This window comes from Stegostoma tigrinum, chromosome 7 (genome assembly GCF_030684315.1).
Source record: "Stegostoma tigrinum isolate sSteTig4 chromosome 7, sSteTig4.hap1, whole genome shotgun sequence".
Taxonomy (NCBI): domain Eukaryota; kingdom Metazoa; phylum Chordata; class Chondrichthyes; order Orectolobiformes; family Stegostomatidae; genus Stegostoma; species Stegostoma tigrinum.
Genome location: NC_081360.1, coordinates 26382826 through 26402225, shown reverse-complemented (window position 1 = coordinate 26402225; position 19400 = coordinate 26382826). Strand labels below are relative to the sequence as shown.

Here is a 19400-nt window from a genome sequence, read left to right as displayed (position 1 = left end):
ATATATACTGTCAGCAGGTTCAGTGTTTTAAGACTGCCATTGCTTAAACTGCTGTATTGTTTCTCATAAAGATTTCAAATGTTGAGAGCACTCTACTTTGAGACTAAAGCAACATTGTGGTCCTGAGAACAATGTTTGTGGCATTTTGCCTTCTTTTTAAAGTGTTAATTTCTATGCAGTGTACCTTTGTAACATATATTCTGTGGCCAGGTGCACTGTCAATCTTTACCAATCTTTATCTCTGTTTAAGTGCTTAAAGTGAAGACTGGCCTGAGTTGTCTTACCTTCTGAGTTTTCATATGTTTACCTGCACTCAGTTGTTCATGGGTGCAAACCTACACCGTACAATTTTATTACATAACATTTGCATGAATAGCATTCAAGTATTTGACTTAATTTTCCAGCATTGTCTGCTAAAGAATGTTCAATTTTTTGTGTTTAATTTAGACATCCATAAGTAAATCTCTCTGAACCTCCAATGGGGCAGAAAATGAAATTCTGTTATTTAGCAAAACAGGCTTCATCCTTAAAATTGATCATATTTTCTATTAATTCTTTGTATAGTAGGTGAGATTTTCCTCCTGGTCTAGAGCAATGTAGAATTTGTTTTGGTTTTCATGTGTTTTAAGCATTATACTTGATTTGAAATTCCAGTCCCTAGATTTGTTTAAGCCTATTGATTTGTTTTACAATGTACAGTAAGTGTATGCTGTTTAACAGCATGCTACCTTGTGAATTGCCCTGTTTGTAGACAAGGCATGCTTCATTTCCCTAAATACTCATCTCCCTGCCCTGCAGTGAACCTAATGTCCTCGATGAATCCCAGGGGCTGGCTGCTGAGATTAACCTTTCTAGGTACAGTGTAATGTTGCATTTATGTCAATGTACATGCTAGGAATCCTGATAACACTTTTGTCTGTCATTTAATAAGTCTTGCTATTTAGTTTTCATCCGGTTTTTTTTCCAAACAAAAACCACATTGCCATTCATATGTCTTTTAAATCTCACATTTCTTTTTCTCTCTGTGAAACCTGTGGTTTAATTGGAAATCAGAAATGCCATGAAAATGTTCCATCACACGAATGTTATCCACCCATGTTCCCATATTATCCATTCGTGCTCACATCCCCTAGCATTTTAAATGACTGAATCTTTGATGGAAACTTTTGGTAAAGGTGGAGGTGTAATATAAAATGTAACAAGTATCAAAAGGAAGGGGACAATAAAATATCACTCCTTTGAATGACCCATCTCTGTCCCTTCTGAATACATTTTCCATGTCTTATCTAAATTACCCATGGCATCATTTTGATAAAGAGAAAACTGAGATGCTCCTGGAATATCAAGGCAATTGAGTGAAATTTCAGCATTCTAATGTATTACTTGCTATCAAACGGTCATGTTCTTTAAGTAAGTGAAATCTTTTGATGTTTCAGGCTTTTTCCTTTTCCATTGCTGTAACTTTATCTCATATATTATATTTAAGTATATGACTGAATCAGATATTTGAAGTCAAAATAATGTTAAAATTCACATTTAGAACTTTCAAGAACCCCTCAGGCCTAAGAGTTATAAAAATCATTGCTCTTATTTATACACTGTCACAAATAAATGATAAAGCTGTAATGGAAAATGGGGTGAATGGTGTTACATTATCATTTCGCTTAAATCTATGTGCCCTGTTTGCGTACCTGCTTCTAAATATGTAGTTGATTGTGTCTATGGAAAATAGGAAGGTTATAAAAATGAACAGCAATCCAGGGTAGTGGGCCCTGACTGAACTTTCACATCCATTGACTCTCTTACTGTCAGAAATTCAGAGCAGAGTCGGTTATGCCTCTTCACAGATGATATTATGTAATTAATGAACATGTCTGATATTCTGCTGCACCATATTTCTTTGTTAATGATGTGCTCTCTAGCATCATACAGGACAGGAATTATCCAAATAAATGCAGTCTCCAAATTCATCTCAACCAGTATTGATCTTTTGTGCTTCGTAGCATATTCATTGTAGAAGCTCTCGATCACTCCAAAGCTCTTGTTGACTTCATTAAATAACCTTTGATTTTATCTCTTCTTTCCTTTTGAAGTAACTTAATAGAAATGCTGCTGAGTGGATGAGTGCCTCAAGGATCCAGTTTTAATTTGACTGTAAATTTAATTACAAAGGCAAAAAAAATCTTCAGCTTCATCATGTGCATTTAAGTGCACACCTTGAGCCACCATACAAATGCAACACGCTCAATCAAAGTCTTTCCGGTTGCAGTAAAACTTTGTAAATGTTTTCCTTGACTAATGTCTCACTGAACGTAAATCATTGCCCCATTGACAGGGAATTATTTCCTTTTTAATTGGTACACAGTTTTGTTCAAGACCAGCTAGAAGTTGTTGGTAAAGCTCAGCAGGTCTGGCAGAACTGAGGAAGCATCGCTGGACCCGAAACGTTAACTCTGATTTCTCTTCACAGATGCTGCCAGTCCTGCTGAGCTTATCAAGCAACTTCTGTTTTTGTTTCTGATATACAGCACCTGCAGTTCTTTCAGTTTTCATCTGTTTCCTTAGCTGCCAGCAGCTTGCAAGGTGAATACACAATGCAAAGAGTTTCTTCAGTGAAATTGACAAGCTGAGAAACCTTGATCAATGCAAATGAAGAGTTCCTGGCATGGTCAGGTGAGAAGCTACTGTTCAAAACACTTCTTCTTTCGGCAAGAGATTACATTTGTTGATGTGCATTTCTTGATTTCTTTGGACTATGGGCTGAAACTGGAGCACCTGGTTGATTGGTTTATTTGTTGCCTCGTGTACTGAAATGCAGTGAAAAGCTTTTTTATGAGCCGTACAGGCAGATCATAGTAAGGAAAGGATGTACAGATCCGAAAGACTCAGACAAAGGCATACAGGTTAGATTGCACAGGGTGTGCTCTAGGCAAGATCAACATGAGCAAGATTAGAGTTATTTGATTCTAGAGAATCCATTCAACAGTCTGATAACAGCCAGGAAGGAACTGTTTCCGAACCTGCTGGTGTGTCTGTTCAGGCTTCTGTATCTTCTACCTGCTAATAAAAGTTGCAGGAGATCATTACCAGGGTGTGATGGGTCTTTGATGTTGTTGGCTGCCTTTCCATGGCAGTGTGCCGTTTAAATAGTGTCCATGGATGGAAGGTTGGCTTCAGCGATGGTCTGGGCTGTGCACACCACCTTCTGTAGTTTCTTATGGTCCTGGGGAGAGCAGTTGCCGTACCAGACTATGATGCACCCTGGCAGTATGCTTTCAATGGTGCGTCTGTAGAAGTTGATGAGGGACCTTATGGACATGCCAAACTTCCTGAGCTGCCTGTGGAAGAACAGGCGTTGCTATGCATTCTTGACTGTTGCCTCTACGTGGGAAGTCCAGGACAGGTAGTCAGTTATCGTCATTCCAAGGAACTTGACGCCCTTCACCTTCTCAACCTTGGTTCCATTGATGTAGATGGGGGCATGTTCTCCTCCTGGCAGAAATCCACGCCGATATAGGGAGAATGTGCAGACACCACACTGACAGTCACCTGAGGCTGGAATCGAGGCCAGGTGAGGCAGCAGTGCTAACCACTCAGCCACTGTGCTGTCCATACTTGTAGCCGAAGGATATTTCTGATGTGAAGAAAGTAACATGGACATGGACCTGCAAGTGCTGGGTACACATGGTGGACTAGAAATTCGATTTGTTACAGATGAGTTGTGACGTGTGACCCTGCTGTCACTCATTCAAATCATGCTTCTCTGGTGTTGCCTTAGAGGGCCAGGTGAGCAAGGTGGATTCCAGGATGGAGACCAAGATTCTGTGGGTTGGTAGAATATTCTCATGTACCAGATTGATGAGGGAGGGAGGTTAATGCTCAGACTCTCACCCATAGGGTGCGACAGTGTTCCTGATAAAGTGCAATGACTTGTTGCTCAAGGTGAGTGAAAGTAGATTTGCATTACATCCCACGTGTGGCACACACCAACTCCTCACTTCAAACTTTCACCTAACATGCACCTCATCAACAGACAGCTTTCCAAATTGGGCAGAATCACACCTATCTCTTGCTTCATGCACCTTTCTCTGTTGTACACATGAGCAAGGGACAATGCTATGCAATCACTGTCAGTCAGCCTCTCTCTCTGTCTTCAGGTGAAAATACAAACATAACTCAGGAAGAAAAGGGTGGGCAATTTCCAAGATGCAGTCTGCTGAACCCCAGAAGGAGATCATTGAGATATTGGGGCAGCAGGTGACGTAGCCCATGGAATCTAGTTCCAAGAGGTGGTTTTGGGAGGAGGAGGCGGCAATCTGTCTTCTGCCTCTCAAACCTATATTTACCTCCCACCGCCCCCTCCTGGCATTTGTCTTCAACAGAAAGCTTCAGATGGTGTGGCTAAAAAGCTCCATGCCACCCCATTTTTAACCTTTCGCCTCTGTTTGCTTTCAGGTCCTTGAGAATTCTGCCTGGAAGCCAGCAAAAGCTGGTCAGGGAGCACAAGTGAGCCACAGTCAGGCCCAGTTTTGCTCCCCCACAGGGTGGCATTGCCTCCTTTGGAGGACATTAAGACCAGGGCTTCCCAAAGGCAGGGCGCAACGGTGATGGTTAATGCAACCGCGACAGTTATCGCCGATTGATGTAAAAACCCACTTACTTCACTCGTGCTCCTGAGGAAGGATGTCTGCCATCCTCACCTGGTCTGACCTACATGTCACCCCTGAACCACAGCAATGAAATCTTGATTCTTACCTGCCCTTAGCAATGGCCTAGAAAACCAATCTGCTCAAGGGCAGTAGGGATGGCAAACAAATGCCGGTGAAGACCACACACTGTGAAAGAAAAGGGGACACTGCGACAAGTGCCTCCATGCTTGGCCAGGTTGTCCTCTCCTTGGCTGTATTCAGGAACTGAAAATAACACCTCCAAGGACCCAGCTACAGTTAACTGAAAAATAGCTCTCCTTTGACTGGTAATGTGAACAGACTGAGATCCCAGCTTGTTGCTATGAGCTACATTGATGGATATGCAAGAAATCCTCATGGGTGCAGGTTTCCAATACTGGCATGATAGCAGTTAGTGCGCCTGTGTGACACCCAGTGAATGGACCATCCAGCATCAATAACCAGCAGTAGTACACAGAAGGGATGCTAGTGCCATAGCACACCCCCCAGTAAGTGGTGGCACAATGCCACATGAACAAATTTCTATCTCAGCACATCCTTCAAAGGAAAAAAAAAACACATGCTCAGTGAAAATCAGGACTGCATGCGATAATTTTCAGTGCATATGGGAGCTGGGAGTCTTGAATATCTGCTTTGAACATCCTGGTGAGTGCAAGAGCTCTATCCATGAGCTTCTGTCCCCTAGTACGATTAAATCTGGAGAATCAATTACATGTAAGAGAACTTGAATTTAGATGCATTATATTGCTTCATTTTTAGCAGAACTGTTTATTAAAAATTGTGTTATGTGATGAATTATTGACATTTTGACAGCCCTTTGTTGTTGAACATTACAAAATATAAGAAACAAGTTGTTTACACCTCCACCATTGCCATTTCTAAAAAAAAATTCAATTGTAGTGTTTGTTTTTGTTTTAGACCCGTGCACTATTGCAACTTTATCTTCCTTTTAACAGTGTACCATGAGTTCTCACAGATTAGAGGAGAGGTATTTGGGCTGAAATGTGATATAAATGTTCTACCAGCAAAAGGGAAAGCTCTTGTATGAATATTTATTCAAATTTCAGTTTCAGTAAATGCCAGACTGACAAATCATTAATTTCAACCAAGTTAATGATGCTACGAATATAAAAGTAGCTGAAAAAAAATCCAGCATCTTTTTTAAACATTCTAATTTTGAAGAGTACAAATTGCTTTACAATGCTAGGAAATTAGAGTTAATGGAGTCTGAGGTGGGTGTTTTAAAATAATACACAATAAATTGAGAACAAGACAATCTATTTGCTGAAATTAAGTTAGTAATAGTTTTCTGAAACATGAAACAAGCACTACAAAAATAACAATTAATAAAAGAAATTCAGAATTAGTTAATTATTTGTAATCTGATTAACACTAAGTATACTTAACAGGGTAGCAAGTGTTCAAAGTGAACCTGGGCAGCAGAATCTGCTTATGCAACAACCATTGGGAAGAAAGAGAGGTCTCCGGCAGGTGAGAAACTGAATTCTGATCTTTACAGCAATGCTGAAAAAGCAGAAACTAAACATAACGTATGCTTTGTTTTTTAGGAGTGAGGGGGAGATACTAGTCATCACAAAAAGTTGCTATTAACACCCTGAGACAAATAAAAACAAAAATGCTTAACAGTGCGATGAGCAAAAAGAAATATAGAATTCTAAAATGATAATTGCTCGTGGTAAATGCAATATATTTCTGTGCGATGCAGTATAACTAAGAACATTAAGACATAGTAAAGCAGACAAAACATAATTCCTACATCAGTGAGCAAAACACAAGAAGTTAAGAAATAGAATATCATAAAGCACTGAGTCCTTACCATTTTTGAATATAATCATGGCTAATTTTGAACTTCAATGCCACTTTCCTATCCCCTCCTTACATCTCATTATTTCCTAAGACCAAAATCGGCTTCTCCCACCCAAAATATATTGAACAATGCAGGATCTGCAGCCCTTTGGGACAGAGAATTTCACAGATTTACTCTCCTTTTGCGTGAACAAATTTCTTCTCAACCCAGTCCTAACTGATTGGTACTGTATCTTGCGACTATGTTCCCTTATCCTAGATTTCTCAGATAGGGGAAACAGACCCTCAGTATCTACCCCCTCAAGCCCCTTTAGTATTTTGTATATTTAAATTCAATCATCTCTTCTAAACTCCAGAGAACATTGACACATGCTACGCAGCTTCTCACACTCTCATCCCGGGGACCAAACTAGCGAGTCTTCACTAAACTGCCTCCAGTGCAAACAAATGCGTGCTTGAATGTTGAGACCAAAATCGCGCACACTGTTTTATTCAATAAGCCCAGTTTGATTGTGGCAAGATTTCTTTATTCTGGTACCCTATTCCCAATGCAGCTAAAATCCATTTGGCTTCTTAATGTCTTGCAACTCAGAGCACTCACCGTGTAAAGCAAAGCATAGGTGACCAGTTTTGCTAAGCAGCCTATGAGTAAACTCTTCTGTGCTTGATGCAAGTGCACCTAACTTTGCTCAAATTAAATCACGTGACTCTGAAAATATTCCCAGGGATTCATGCTTGAGACATGTCTTGAATCATAGAAGCCCTAGTGTGGAAACAGGCCATTCAGCCCAACAAGTCCACACCGCTCCTCCAAAGAGCATCCCACCCAGACCTATTCTCCTATGCCTGATTTCCTATGTATAATCTAAACATCTCTGGGCACTAGGAGCAATTTAGCATGGCCAATCCACCGAGCCTGCACATTTTTGGACTGCAGGAGGAAACGGGAGCACCCGGAGGAAACCCACGAGGAGAAGGTGCAAACTCCACACAGACAGTTGCCTGAGGGTGGAATCAAACCCGGGTTCCTGGCTCGCTGAGACAGCAGTGCTAACCACTGAGCCACCATGCCATCCACACATTGTACTCTGAACATCACATTAAAATGCTGCCTTCAAGAGAGGTGATGAGGATCTAGACAAAATTGATTTTATGTAAAATTAAATTACGGTCCATTATTGGAACAGATTAGAGAGAGCTTTATACTACATTTGGACATATCTCATGGTGATTTGAGATTTTAAAAAAATAGGAAATATCCTCTATCTCAATATTGACTTCTTACATTTTGCAAAGCAAAAGTCTAATTGTCAATGAAAGGAATGAAGGGAATGAGATGAATTTGGAAAGCATTGCTATTTATTACAACACTTTATTAAAAAGATTTCCATCCCTGTTAGCCACGCCGCCCTCTCCTCTCGCGTCCAAAGTTACAAGCTGAAATAAGGGGACGGCAGGGCGCCCGACTGTCTACAACCAGACGCAGCATTCAGCCAAAAGCCAAATCTCTAGGTAAGATCCACAATTTAGTTTTTATTCAGCAGTTACCTGAGAAGCAAATGCAGTTGAAAACTAGACTTATAAAAGTCGTTATATGAAAATGGAAATATTTTGAAGCCTAATAAACCATTTGATGAAAGCAACATTTCAGGGTATAAAAGCAAAAGGTTTTTTTTAAAAAAAAGACAAATAATTGAGCTAAATCCTAAAGACTGAAATAACTCCGGATGCTGGAAAGCAAAAACTGTAAATTGCTGGAGAAGACCAACGGGTCTGGCAGCATCTACGGAGAGAAATTAAAGTTAACGTTTCGTGTCCAGTGAACTTTCCTCAGAAATGTTTTAATTCTGATTTTTCTCCCAAGATGCTGCTCTACCTGTTGAGCTTTTCCAACAATTTTCATTTTTGTAAAACCCTCAAGACATGGAATTTTCACAGCATGATATGTGCTGTACAATGGAAGGATGATTTGACAATGCCAGTTATGTTATCTACCTAGAATCATAGAATCCCCCGAGTGTGGAATCAGGCCGTTCGGCCCAACAATTCCACACTGACCCTCAGAGCATCCCGATAACCCACCTAATCTACACATCCATGAACACTATGGGCAATTTAGCATGGCCAAACCACCCAGCCTGCACATCTTTGCACTGTGGGAGGAAACCCACGCAGACACAGGGAGAACGTGCAAACTCCACGCAGTCACCCAAGGGTGGAATCAAACCCGGGTCCCTGGCGCCGTGAGGCTAACCACTGAGTCACTGTGTACCTCCTTTGCCAAGTCTTCCACTTTGAATGTGACATTCAAACTGAAGGAGCAAAGATTAGATAGCGTTTTAGCTACCCCTTTGGAAGGTTTGCAGTGAAAATTAACAGTGAAAATATTGTAATATTTCCAGGATAATTTTGGTCTTTTTGTGGGCATCGAGCTTCACAATCACTTAATGATAATTATGACCACCAGTCAAAGGAGTTGAGCTGTAAAGTTTTCAGTCTTTCCCAATGTCCTCCTTGTCCCATTTAATTTTCTTCAAATTTGCATACAAGTTGGATACTTAAGCAGCCAATATTAAAAATTGTAACTGAATTCACTGAAGATTGTGTTTTTTTTTGTGAATTCCAGCAATGAATTTATTATTCTTGAGAAGGGTCAGTGGACTCTGAACATTAATTCTGCTTTCTCTGTACAGATGCTGTCAGACCTGCTGAGTGTTTTTTGCCCAGCAATTTCTTTTTTGTTTCTGTTTTCCACCATCTGCAGTTTTTTTTGCTTAATGAATTTATTATCATCCCTTCACAGCAACCAATAGCCATTTGTTAACATTTCACTACTGCTCAGATCTTTCCCAGTCAGTTTTCTTTGTATTCTCCAGTGCCAATATTTCTTCATTTATGTAATTTATTATTACGAGTTTGTACTTTGAAGGTCAGTAATGCTGGGCTATTTATTTCTTTATTTTGTTTTAAATGTCTTTCCCAACAATTTGTGCTTAAGAATCTGTGCCTAGGTACCTTTGTATCTAAGATAATGCTGTAAGCGGTGACATATAAAAACTTCACTGTACTCAGGTGAGTGCATGTGACAATGAATTAAATTCAAATTCATGACACTTGTCTTCTCTTATCCGTTAATATTATGACCGGGAAACAGGTTGCCAATGTGTAATGTCCTTTGAATGGATTTGTGAAAGAAATTTGTATCTAAATAACTAAATCAGCTCTTCTAAGAGGGAAGAAGTAATAAGGAAGGCTGAGCAAGGTAGTGTCAAAAAATGTTTGTCTGGTCAGTTTGGAGGCAGTCAACAAAATCCCACACAGGCTTATTGGAACGATGGAATCAGAGAGTTTGGGACCAGATGCACCCTTTTAACTCATTTTTAAAGGGAATCGAACAAGTTCTTAATGATGAAGAATTTAAATGGACAAACATGTGGCAGTTAAGACATTTGTCCCTACATGGAGTAGGCACAGTCACAGTGTGACATAAGTTTCTATGGCTCAATTAGAGACTGGAATGAAGTACAGGAAAAAAAAAAACAATAAGCCTAGAATGAAGAAATTCGGAATAGTGTAAGGGGTAGTAAAGCATATTGTAGAATGAGAAACTAATCACACTGATTTTTCAGTTATGTCACAGGGTCGTTTCTTGTATTCTTCAAATATGCGCTGTAACCGATGCTCATCAACTTAACCACGCTCTTTTAACATGTGTATATAAAATAAATATCTTAAGCTGAGGCCATATGTTTTCACTTGATCTTTTGATACTGGCAGAGCAAAAGCGGTCAGTGACCTTCACTGAAATGCAGCAGGATGCCCTCGCTCCTCAGCAACAAGCAACAATCGCCGAGGGGAAGGAAAGTGCTACGGAGCAGGCAGAGAGCAGCAAACCAGAAGCAGCCGGGATGTCAATGCCTGCCATTTCACCAGTTTCAGCAGCAGCACCTAGATCCCCCTTAATTAAGGATCCGAGCAACCAAGACCACTACCAGGTACGTGTCCTTCACAGCCAGTAGAGGCCAGCGCCTGCAAGAGGTGACTGCTAGAAGACACAATCGGTTTTCTCACCACAAAGCAGTTGCCACATTGCCAAGAGTCAAAAATGTCACTGCATTTTCTCATATATTGAAAAAGCAAACTTGCTTTTAAATGGAATATTTCATGTCCTCAAGATGTTCCAAAGTATTCCTCAATGAATTCCTTTTGAAGGTATTCATTATTGTGGAGAGAAACGTACTGGCCACATTCACAAATGGAGGTAACTGTGAATAAGAATGGTGGAGGTACTGACCTAGTGGTATTATCACTGGGCTATTAATCTAGGAACTTTGGTAACATTCTGGGGACCCGAGTTTGAAACCCACCACAGCAGATGGTGGAATTTAAATTCAATAGAAGTTTAGAACATAGAATAGTGTAGCACAGCACAGGCCCTTCAGTTCACGATGTTTTGTGCTGAACTTGTGTATATAAAAGAAATACCTTTTATCTTAGGGTTCACACCCGACAATGGTGGGGAAGTGTCTAAGGTCTATCTAACCTCCACCCCTGACTTGTACTATCATCCATGAATTAACAGTTGAATGATGATCATGAGTCCATTGTCGATTGTCAGAGAAAAATAAAATCTTGATTCACTAATGTCCTTGAGGAAAGGAAACTTGCCATCCTTACCTGTTCTAGACTCGCATGAGACTTCAGACTCTCAGCAATATGGTTGACTCATAACTGCCCTGTGGGATGAATAATAAATACTGGGCTAGTCAGTGACACCCTCACCTGGTGAACGAGTGATTGAAATAAATCTGTTAGAATCGAGCAGTTAATTTGTTCTTGATGTTTAGTGAGTTCCTAGGTACCAGAAACCAGGAATGCTCTGCTGTCCATCAGATAGTGCATTGGATCCATCAGAGTAAGCTGATAGAATCTTAATTTAAAGAAACCCATAAGGACCAGGAAGATGCACAGTGAAGAGCCATTTAGAAGAAGTTTCCGCTGTTGTTTTATGTCATTTCTGGATTCTCTTTCAAAGTGTCTGAGGAAACATATAAAACGTTAATTATTCTAAAATTTCAAAACAATTCTCCAAATAGAAAGGATTCTGGAGATTTTTCCCTTCGTGTGTGCATAGCATGTTTTCTGTCTGGCAAAATGGTAATAATAGTTCAAAGTATGACTTTGGATCCTAATCTCCAAATTAGACAGGACTAACTTGTATCTAACTCAGGTGCATCCTGGCAGCCGTAGGCCATTTAATACTACATTAGCAACAATGGTGTGAAAAGACACTTCCCCACCATTGTCGGGTGTGAACCCTAAGAATTTTCACCAAAATGCTGTAAAGCTATACAGTTTGCTTGTCATTATAAGGAGTCGCTCTTTTGAATGTTCAATTTATCTGTGTAGTCTTGAGTTTACTCAAGGCTGGTTATCATTCCAGACAGTAGTGTGAAGTTGTACTCAGCATTGCATTTGTTGTAATGCTGCTCCAATGTGGTTTTTGTTTAAGTTCATTCACAGGACGTGGCCAAAACAGGTCAAAGTGCAACACGCTCCAGTTTACTCTTTAAAAACCTGGGGAGTAGTTTTTTGACCTCATTCAGTTGAAGACTGGTGTGTTACGAATGAAAATGAAGAGAAAACTGAAGTTAAAAGTACAGCAAACTCCAACGAAATGTTGAGAAAACATAGGATGTTGAGACAATAGACAATAGGTACAGGAGTAGGCCATTCGGCCCTTCGAGCCAGCACCACCATTCATTATGATCATGGCTGATCATCCACAATCAGTATCCAGTTCCTGCCTTATCCCCATAACCCTTGATTCCACTATCTTTAAGAGCTCTATCCATCTCTTTCTTGACAGCCCAGGAGTAAAGCATTAATATCGCTTGATAACACCTCTCACAGTTACATGTTAAACTAGATAATGCTCAGTAACACACTTAAGCTGCTGAACTGTTTGTAGAACACATCCTGGGTGCATTTTACAAAGTTGTGCACTACCTATCACTGACTTTCTGTGCATCAAAATGAAAGAGTGGAAATTTGTGGAATGAGGATGAGCTGTGATCACAGAGCCAGCCTTTCTGACATGGTGATATTGAGGAAGGGCCTTCATTCACACAATGAGGATCATTCTTACAGTGAGCCGATCTTTTAGGGACTTCCACACCTGGAGCACGATATGTCTCAGAGCAGGAAGTTACCGTAGAGGCAGTAGGATCGGAAGGCAATTAAAACATTTCATTCCTTTTTTGTTCTGATCTTATAGCAGTTCTTTTACTCTTCTCAGATGAAGCCAACATTTTCAGAATCTGAAAGCAAAGACTCAAAGACAGATAAAATGCTGTCAGCACAAACCAAATCTGCATACCAGCCCCCTGTCTCTGTCAGCGATGACTTTACAGGGCTTGAAGCAAGCAACTTACTTCAACGTACAGACACGGTCCTGCATATCAGTGAAGAGAATGCTCCAGAAAATCCTCTACTTTCTGATCCATTCAGTTTGTTGAATGTGGAAGCTGGTAAGGCTGACATAAATCTGGATGAATCCTTCACCTGAAGCAGCTCTTTTCATGAACTGGCCCCATGTCCTTGATTATTACTGTGGTTCAAATGCTTTGAGTCCTGTTTTCTTTAGTAAATAATAACATAGCTTGTTTGCTTGTCATTTGTGTTTACTTGATTTGTGTGTTTATTTCCCAGGTCTGTTACAGGATCCAAAGATATTAATTTATTCTTGATGTTTCAAGGTACCCAGTAATTTTCTAAATATTGGTTGCCATTAAGTTTCTTTTTCATGGTCTGTTAAAAGTGGTAAGTATGTTGGAAAAATCTTTATATTAAAAGAATTTGTTGATTCATTAGCAACTAAATAATAATGTGCCATCGTGTTGCGTAATCTAGTCATTAATACACCAAAGCTGGAAAAGCAATTATCAACAATGAATGTAATGCTGCAGTGATTTCACGTGTCCTGTGTTTGTTTCAGCATTATTCCATTTTAAAATTGAAACTTTCATAAAAACATATGCCGTTAAATGTATTGTATGACAGTTTGATGTAAATGCAAATGAACCAGTTCGATGTCAAAAGTCAGCTTGTAGTAACTAACTGTTGAATGTACTTATGTACAGTTGAGCCTAAATTATCTGCCTCCCTTGTCAGAACTATTACAGGGCAAAGCCTTGCATGAGGTATTGTGTCAGTGTAATGTCAGTGCTTAAACCTTGTTCTTCAGATTTCTTTTATAGTACTTGCTTTCTTTCCATCTTATAGATTTCAAGATCAAAATTTGGGATATTTTAAATTATTGGCAAGGCAAAGGTTGTGCTCTATTGTGGCAGATAACACAATTGGCTGTACTGTATTTTAATGTGATGTGGCCATCTTCAGGTCACACAACTGAAGTAGACATAGCTTGAGAAGGTTGGTTAAAAAAATAACTTTCGATCCTTTAAGAACCTGCCTCCGAGCAGTTTATTTTATTTTTTTGGGAGTGGGGGTGGTGTGGGGGTGAATAGCTCATCTTCCATTGTAATTTGCTTTTGAAAACCAATACATTTTTCTATTTTCCTCTGATTCTCTTTTCTTTCCAGTGATATCTTGACAGGTCTCTCATTCCCTTTGGCTGGGAAGATGGGCAGTTACCAAAGTCCAAGCCAGTCACAATAAGTGATGCCTTTATGTTAATCCACCAATTGATTCAGCCATCCTTTGTAGGTGAGCCCAAAAAAAATGAGTAGGGGCTAAGTTTTCACTTCCAGTGGGGGTTATAAAGGCAGAGGCAGAGGCTGAGGTAAGAGTACAAACCCTCAGGCCCTCTTTCTCATGAGGGCCACAACTCTTAAACTTTTTGGACTTCCCTGAATAGACACATCAGTCTTCTACCTAAATCCACAAGGAAAGCTAGTTGCCTGAATAAAGATTTGAGTAGAAGAAGGATGCAGTCTTGGACACAATGGAATATGGGTATTCTTAGGCCGTGCAAGTTTTGCCTAGTTCTTCATATGCAGTAGCCCTTAAAGAAATAAAATTAGAGGTGGCTGACAAAACAATGGCTCTTTTTATAAAAGTTTGCCTCGATACTGATATGACTGGAGTACCTCCACATTAATGTTGTGTACTGTTGTTGGTCCACACAGCCTAATGCCCCTTACTCTCTTAACCAGACCTGACCTGATTGATGCCAACAGTTGGCCCGTAAATTTAGGGCAGTCCTACATGCATCAAAAGAGAGTTTTCAGCAGGATGACCATTTCACACCCGTTATTGCACCTTATCTAATTTGGGCCCCACTGTTTTGTGGCTGGTGAGTTGTTTTTAAATATGTACTGACAAAATTACTCTGTTTCACTAGAAAGTGCCATGCGAAATCGATAATTCAGAATGGCTGTAAAGGTTTTAATTGTGGTGACAAATCTGCACAATAATCTGTGAAAGGGGACAAAATAACTTAGTGTTGTTTTTAATTTTTGAGTGTAAAACAGAAATAACATACAGCAGAACCAGGGCCTAATCTGACGGATTGTTCCTCGTTATTGGTGGCCAATTCATGGCAATGTTAACTCCTTTCCTAAAAAATGTAAAGGCTTTGTTGGTTGTTCTGGAAATCCTCTGTAATGATCATTAAAAAGAAAACTGTGTGAAGCTGTGTATGATTTTGCAGTAAGTCGAACAAATCGTATTAATAAGGGACACTTTCTGGAGAGTGGGGGAGGGCGAGAGGCACTGGTGGTTGAGACGAGTATTGTGACTTAATAAGATTTCATGACATTGGTTTTCTCCGATTATAAAAAAATCTCATTTATATGAAAAGTAGCTTGCAATTACAAAGCTGTTATCATTTTATAAAGGTTATTCATTTCAGTAAAATTCTCCATACATAGATTTACTGAAGCCCTTCTGTCCAGTTTGTTTGAACACAGAATGAAGCCACTGTGCCATGTCTGCACCAACTCTCCAAATGAGAAAATCATACTTTGCAGGCTCCTTTTAAGATAATTTAATTCCTTTTTGAATGCCTCAACTGAATCTGAGGCAGTACATTCCAGAGTGTAGATACTTGCTGCAAAGGATTTTTTTCTCAATTGAGCTACCTTATCCACAATTTTGCTTAAGATTTACCAAGAAGCTAAAGAAAATTGATTCCAGATGTATACAGCAAGCTGCCTGTGGAGGAATGCAAAGTTGCAGTTTCTCACTGCATTTGCTAAGATTTGACCCAAAGTTAATTTAAGATGACTTTCTAATTACGCAGACCAACTTGCACCCATAGTCCAGCACTGATCAATTTTAGCCTTACAGTTCTTCTCTGGATTGGATGTTATTGGTATAACAAACCAACTGATACATGGTTTTAGTGTAATGTAGTCAGAAGTTGGATTAAAAATGCCAAGTTTAAAGACCCAACTGGATTGCTCAGTAATATTTTAATGACAGAATTTGTGCTTTATTAGTATACATTAAGACAGCATACTGGGGATTTTCACTGGACATGTTACATTTTTAGATAATTTATTTCTACCCTTAATTGCTATTCTTCCTATATACTTGCTGCCACGATCTATCCCAATATGCAGCTTTGCGTGACACAGGCATGCATCAGAAATACTGGTGTAAAGTTCAATTGTAACTTTTTGACCAAAATAAATGGATGAGAAACCATGTGGCTTTTGTATTGGTGAGTTCCATCCTCCTCAGAATTTCAACATGCACTTCCATGGTGGGAAGCTGTTGGAACTAAACTGTAAAATTACCTTTGTGTTTTCTCTATGGTAGCTGCTCATATTGCTCAAGCTGACAGTATTAACTTACTAGTCAATGACTTTGGAAGAATCATGTTTTCCTGGTTAAGAAGACAAACATTACTGATGGCAGAAAAATCCACACTGCAGAAATAAACTGACCAAAAAACATCACTCTAAGTTTTTCAAGGATATTGTTGATGTCTTTTCACCTAGTAACGAATACTACAAACATTGTTGTTTTGCTTGAAAATTATTACATGTTTTATTTAATGTCTGACTTCAGGATCATTCATTGTAAATCATTATACAGAGATGGTGGGACAAAAGAGTAGTGGTGCACACATGAGAATTAGAATTAGCTTTATTACCACACGTACTCACGAGTACATGGAAAAGTTTACAAGTTGCCACTTAAGAACCGGTACCTAAGGTGGTGTTTTAAGTACAAATTAGAAAAATAAAGAAATAAAAAGTTCACAACAACAGTCCTTCCAAACCAGGCCACGTCAGCACCCAGTCTCCACACTGCCACTCACCTTCAGTCCACACCATTTCACCTCAAAGCTGGGAGTCTGTGGTGACTTCACCTGAATGCTGTTGAGACAGAATGTTTACACTAACTTCACTTGAGACTCCAGGATGGGAGGTAAGAAGGAGGATAAAGAAAAAGAAATGGACGGAGCGGACAGCTCTGATTGAGGAGCACTACTCCATTGCCATCTTGGAATGGTGCGCAGAATGATGCACTCTAAATGCTTCATGTTTGGCATCTGAATTTTATGTGATCGATGTGTCTGTAATTTCATCTAAAATTAGTTCTAATGCTGGACTGGAAGATAAATCGAAACAAATTTCAGAAATAGAAATCGGACTATTTCAATTATTAGGTGCTGTAGTGACTTCATCGGCCTTTCCGTAGTTTTATTTTTAAATGATATATAATACAGCGATCATCACATGATTTTAGGATGAAGTTGACGTAAAAGCTTTGAGTGTGCAAGTAATGGAATGAGGATAATGTAACTTTACTGAAACACGTAAATCAATCCAACAGTTCCTGAAGGTGGCATTTTTGCCTTCAAATCTCCATATTTATCTTTTTAGTCCAAGTTATACCCTTGCATGACTTAACTCTATGAATAGAGAGGCAAAGGCAAAAATGAACCAACTCCATTGTTCTAAATATAACCAATTACTATTTCCTGATGTTAATAGTTATGGGTAAGATGTAATTGTTTACTATAAAGCAGTGTTTAGTGAGTGTTTGCAGATTGCAACTTCCTTCCGTTAATAATGAAAAACACTTTTCAAATTCAGTATTACTCTAAATGTAAATAATTTACTTATCAGTGAAGGATGTTTTTACATATGACTAAGTACTGAAGTCCGATTTTGGGTCAAAACATTGATTTCAAGGTGAAACAAGATGTCACAACGCTGTAATGTGTTGGGAACAGTTGCCTGGCAGGGAGTTTCCCTGAATTAACAGATTTGTTCAATCAAGGATAGTGGGCAGTTTCAAAGCTGGTAGAACTCCATAACACAGAAGCAGCAACCGGGTACCTTGGCTTGTGACAGAGAGAGAAAGCATAGTCAATGTACTGGGTGCAGTGACCGTTCTTCAGAAAACTACTGAAAACACAGAATGAGAATTATCAACCATTTTAGGCTGTCAAAAATGGAACTGTTGAATTTTGAAGCATCATTGAACTCAAAATGTTACCTCTTGTTTTCTCTTCCCAGATACTGCCACACCCCATGAGTTTGTCCAAGTTTCAATTTCCAGTAGCCACGGTTTTTTGTTTTGTTTTAATGTTCTTGATACTGATTTGCTGACTCTTTTTCCCTCCATATTTATCTTATTTATGATTCAGTTGCAGCTCCCTCAGTGAAATGAGAATGTTGTGGAGTCTGCCGAAAGAAATTTCTGAACAGGTATTTCTGCAATACAGAATTATTGGTAATGTCACATTTTATATTGTTACCACTAACACTGACATATAACCAGGAGAGCTAGTTAATTTTATTGTGACATTTTGTGACTGTTTAGAAATTTTGGCTTCGATTTTCTTGTTGCTGCTTTATAGTGAAGTCAATGTGAAATCCTTGAAGAGTATAGAGAGTGTCAGAGTTCATTTAAGAGAGAAATCAGGAGGGCTGGAAGGGGATATGAGGAGGCATTGGCAGGTAAGGTAATGGAGAATCCAGAGATTCTACAAGTATATGAAGGACAAAAGAGTAACTAGGGATAGAATAGGGCCTCTTAAAGATCAACATGTGGAGCCACAAGAGATGATGAGATCTTAAATGAATATTTCTTATCAGTATTTACCATTGAGAAAGGTATGGATGCTGGAGAACTTGGGGAATAAATAGTGATATCTTGAGCAGTGTCCACATTACAGAAGAGGTGGTGCTGGAAGTCTTAAATGCAGAAAGGTAGATAAATTCCTGGGACCTGATGAAGTATATCCCAGGACTTTGTGGCAGGTTAGGGTCGAAATTGTGGAGGCCCTAGAGGAGATATCTGTATCGTCGACAGCCATGAATGAAGTGCCCGAAAATTGGACAGCGGCTAACATTGTCCCATTATTTAAGGCAGGCTGCAGGGAAATGCCTGGGAATTACAGACCGCTGAGCCTAATGCCCATGGTGGGTAAGTTGTTTGAGGAGATTCTAAGAGGCAAGCACTCCTTTGAGATAGTTAGCATGGCATTGTGAATGGGAAATCATGTCTCACAAATTTGATTGACAGTGACAGTGCAGAAGGTTACCTGGAAATGCAGCGAAATCTTAATCAACTATACCTGTGGACTGAGGAATGGCAGATACCGCCATGTGGTACCTTGTCAAAAGCCTAGCTAAAGTCCATGTAGACAACATCTGTTGCACTACCCCCAGCAATTTTCTTGATCAACCCTTCAATAAAAACTCAATCAAATTAGGTAAATGCAAGGTGTTGCATTTTGGTAAGGCAAACTAGGGCAGGAGTTATACAGTCCATGGTCGGGCCCTGGGGAACGTTATAGAATAAAGCAATCTAGGAGTGCAGGTTCATAATCCCTCACACAGGGCACAGAAGGCTTTTGGCATGCTAGATGTTTTGTTGTAGCTGTACAAGGTGTTTGTG

General features: G+C 39.5%; 1 protein-coding gene across 8 annotated transcripts in view; it reads left to right on the top strand.

Annotated features, from left to right (window-relative positions):
• The window catches only part of LOC125454231 (protein unc-80 homolog), a 246595-nt gene extending 231333 nt beyond the window's left edge, over positions 1-15262 (top strand). For 4 of the 8 annotated variants that reach the window (XM_048534788.2, XM_048534789.2, XM_048534786.2 and 1 more), the window contains 5 exons: positions 799-855; positions 6098-6179; positions 7916-8027; positions 10293-10510; positions 12814-13214. In XM_048534788.2, coding sequence (XP_048390745.2) covers positions 799-855; positions 6098-6179; positions 7916-8027; positions 10293-10510; positions 12814-13083 — 739 coding nt within the window. In that variant the 3' untranslated portion in view covers positions 13084-13214. The other 4 variants (XM_048534790.2, XM_048534787.2, XM_048534784.2 and 1 more) reach the window with 2 other exon arrangements.
• Positions 15263-19400: the final 4138 nt, after the last annotated feature.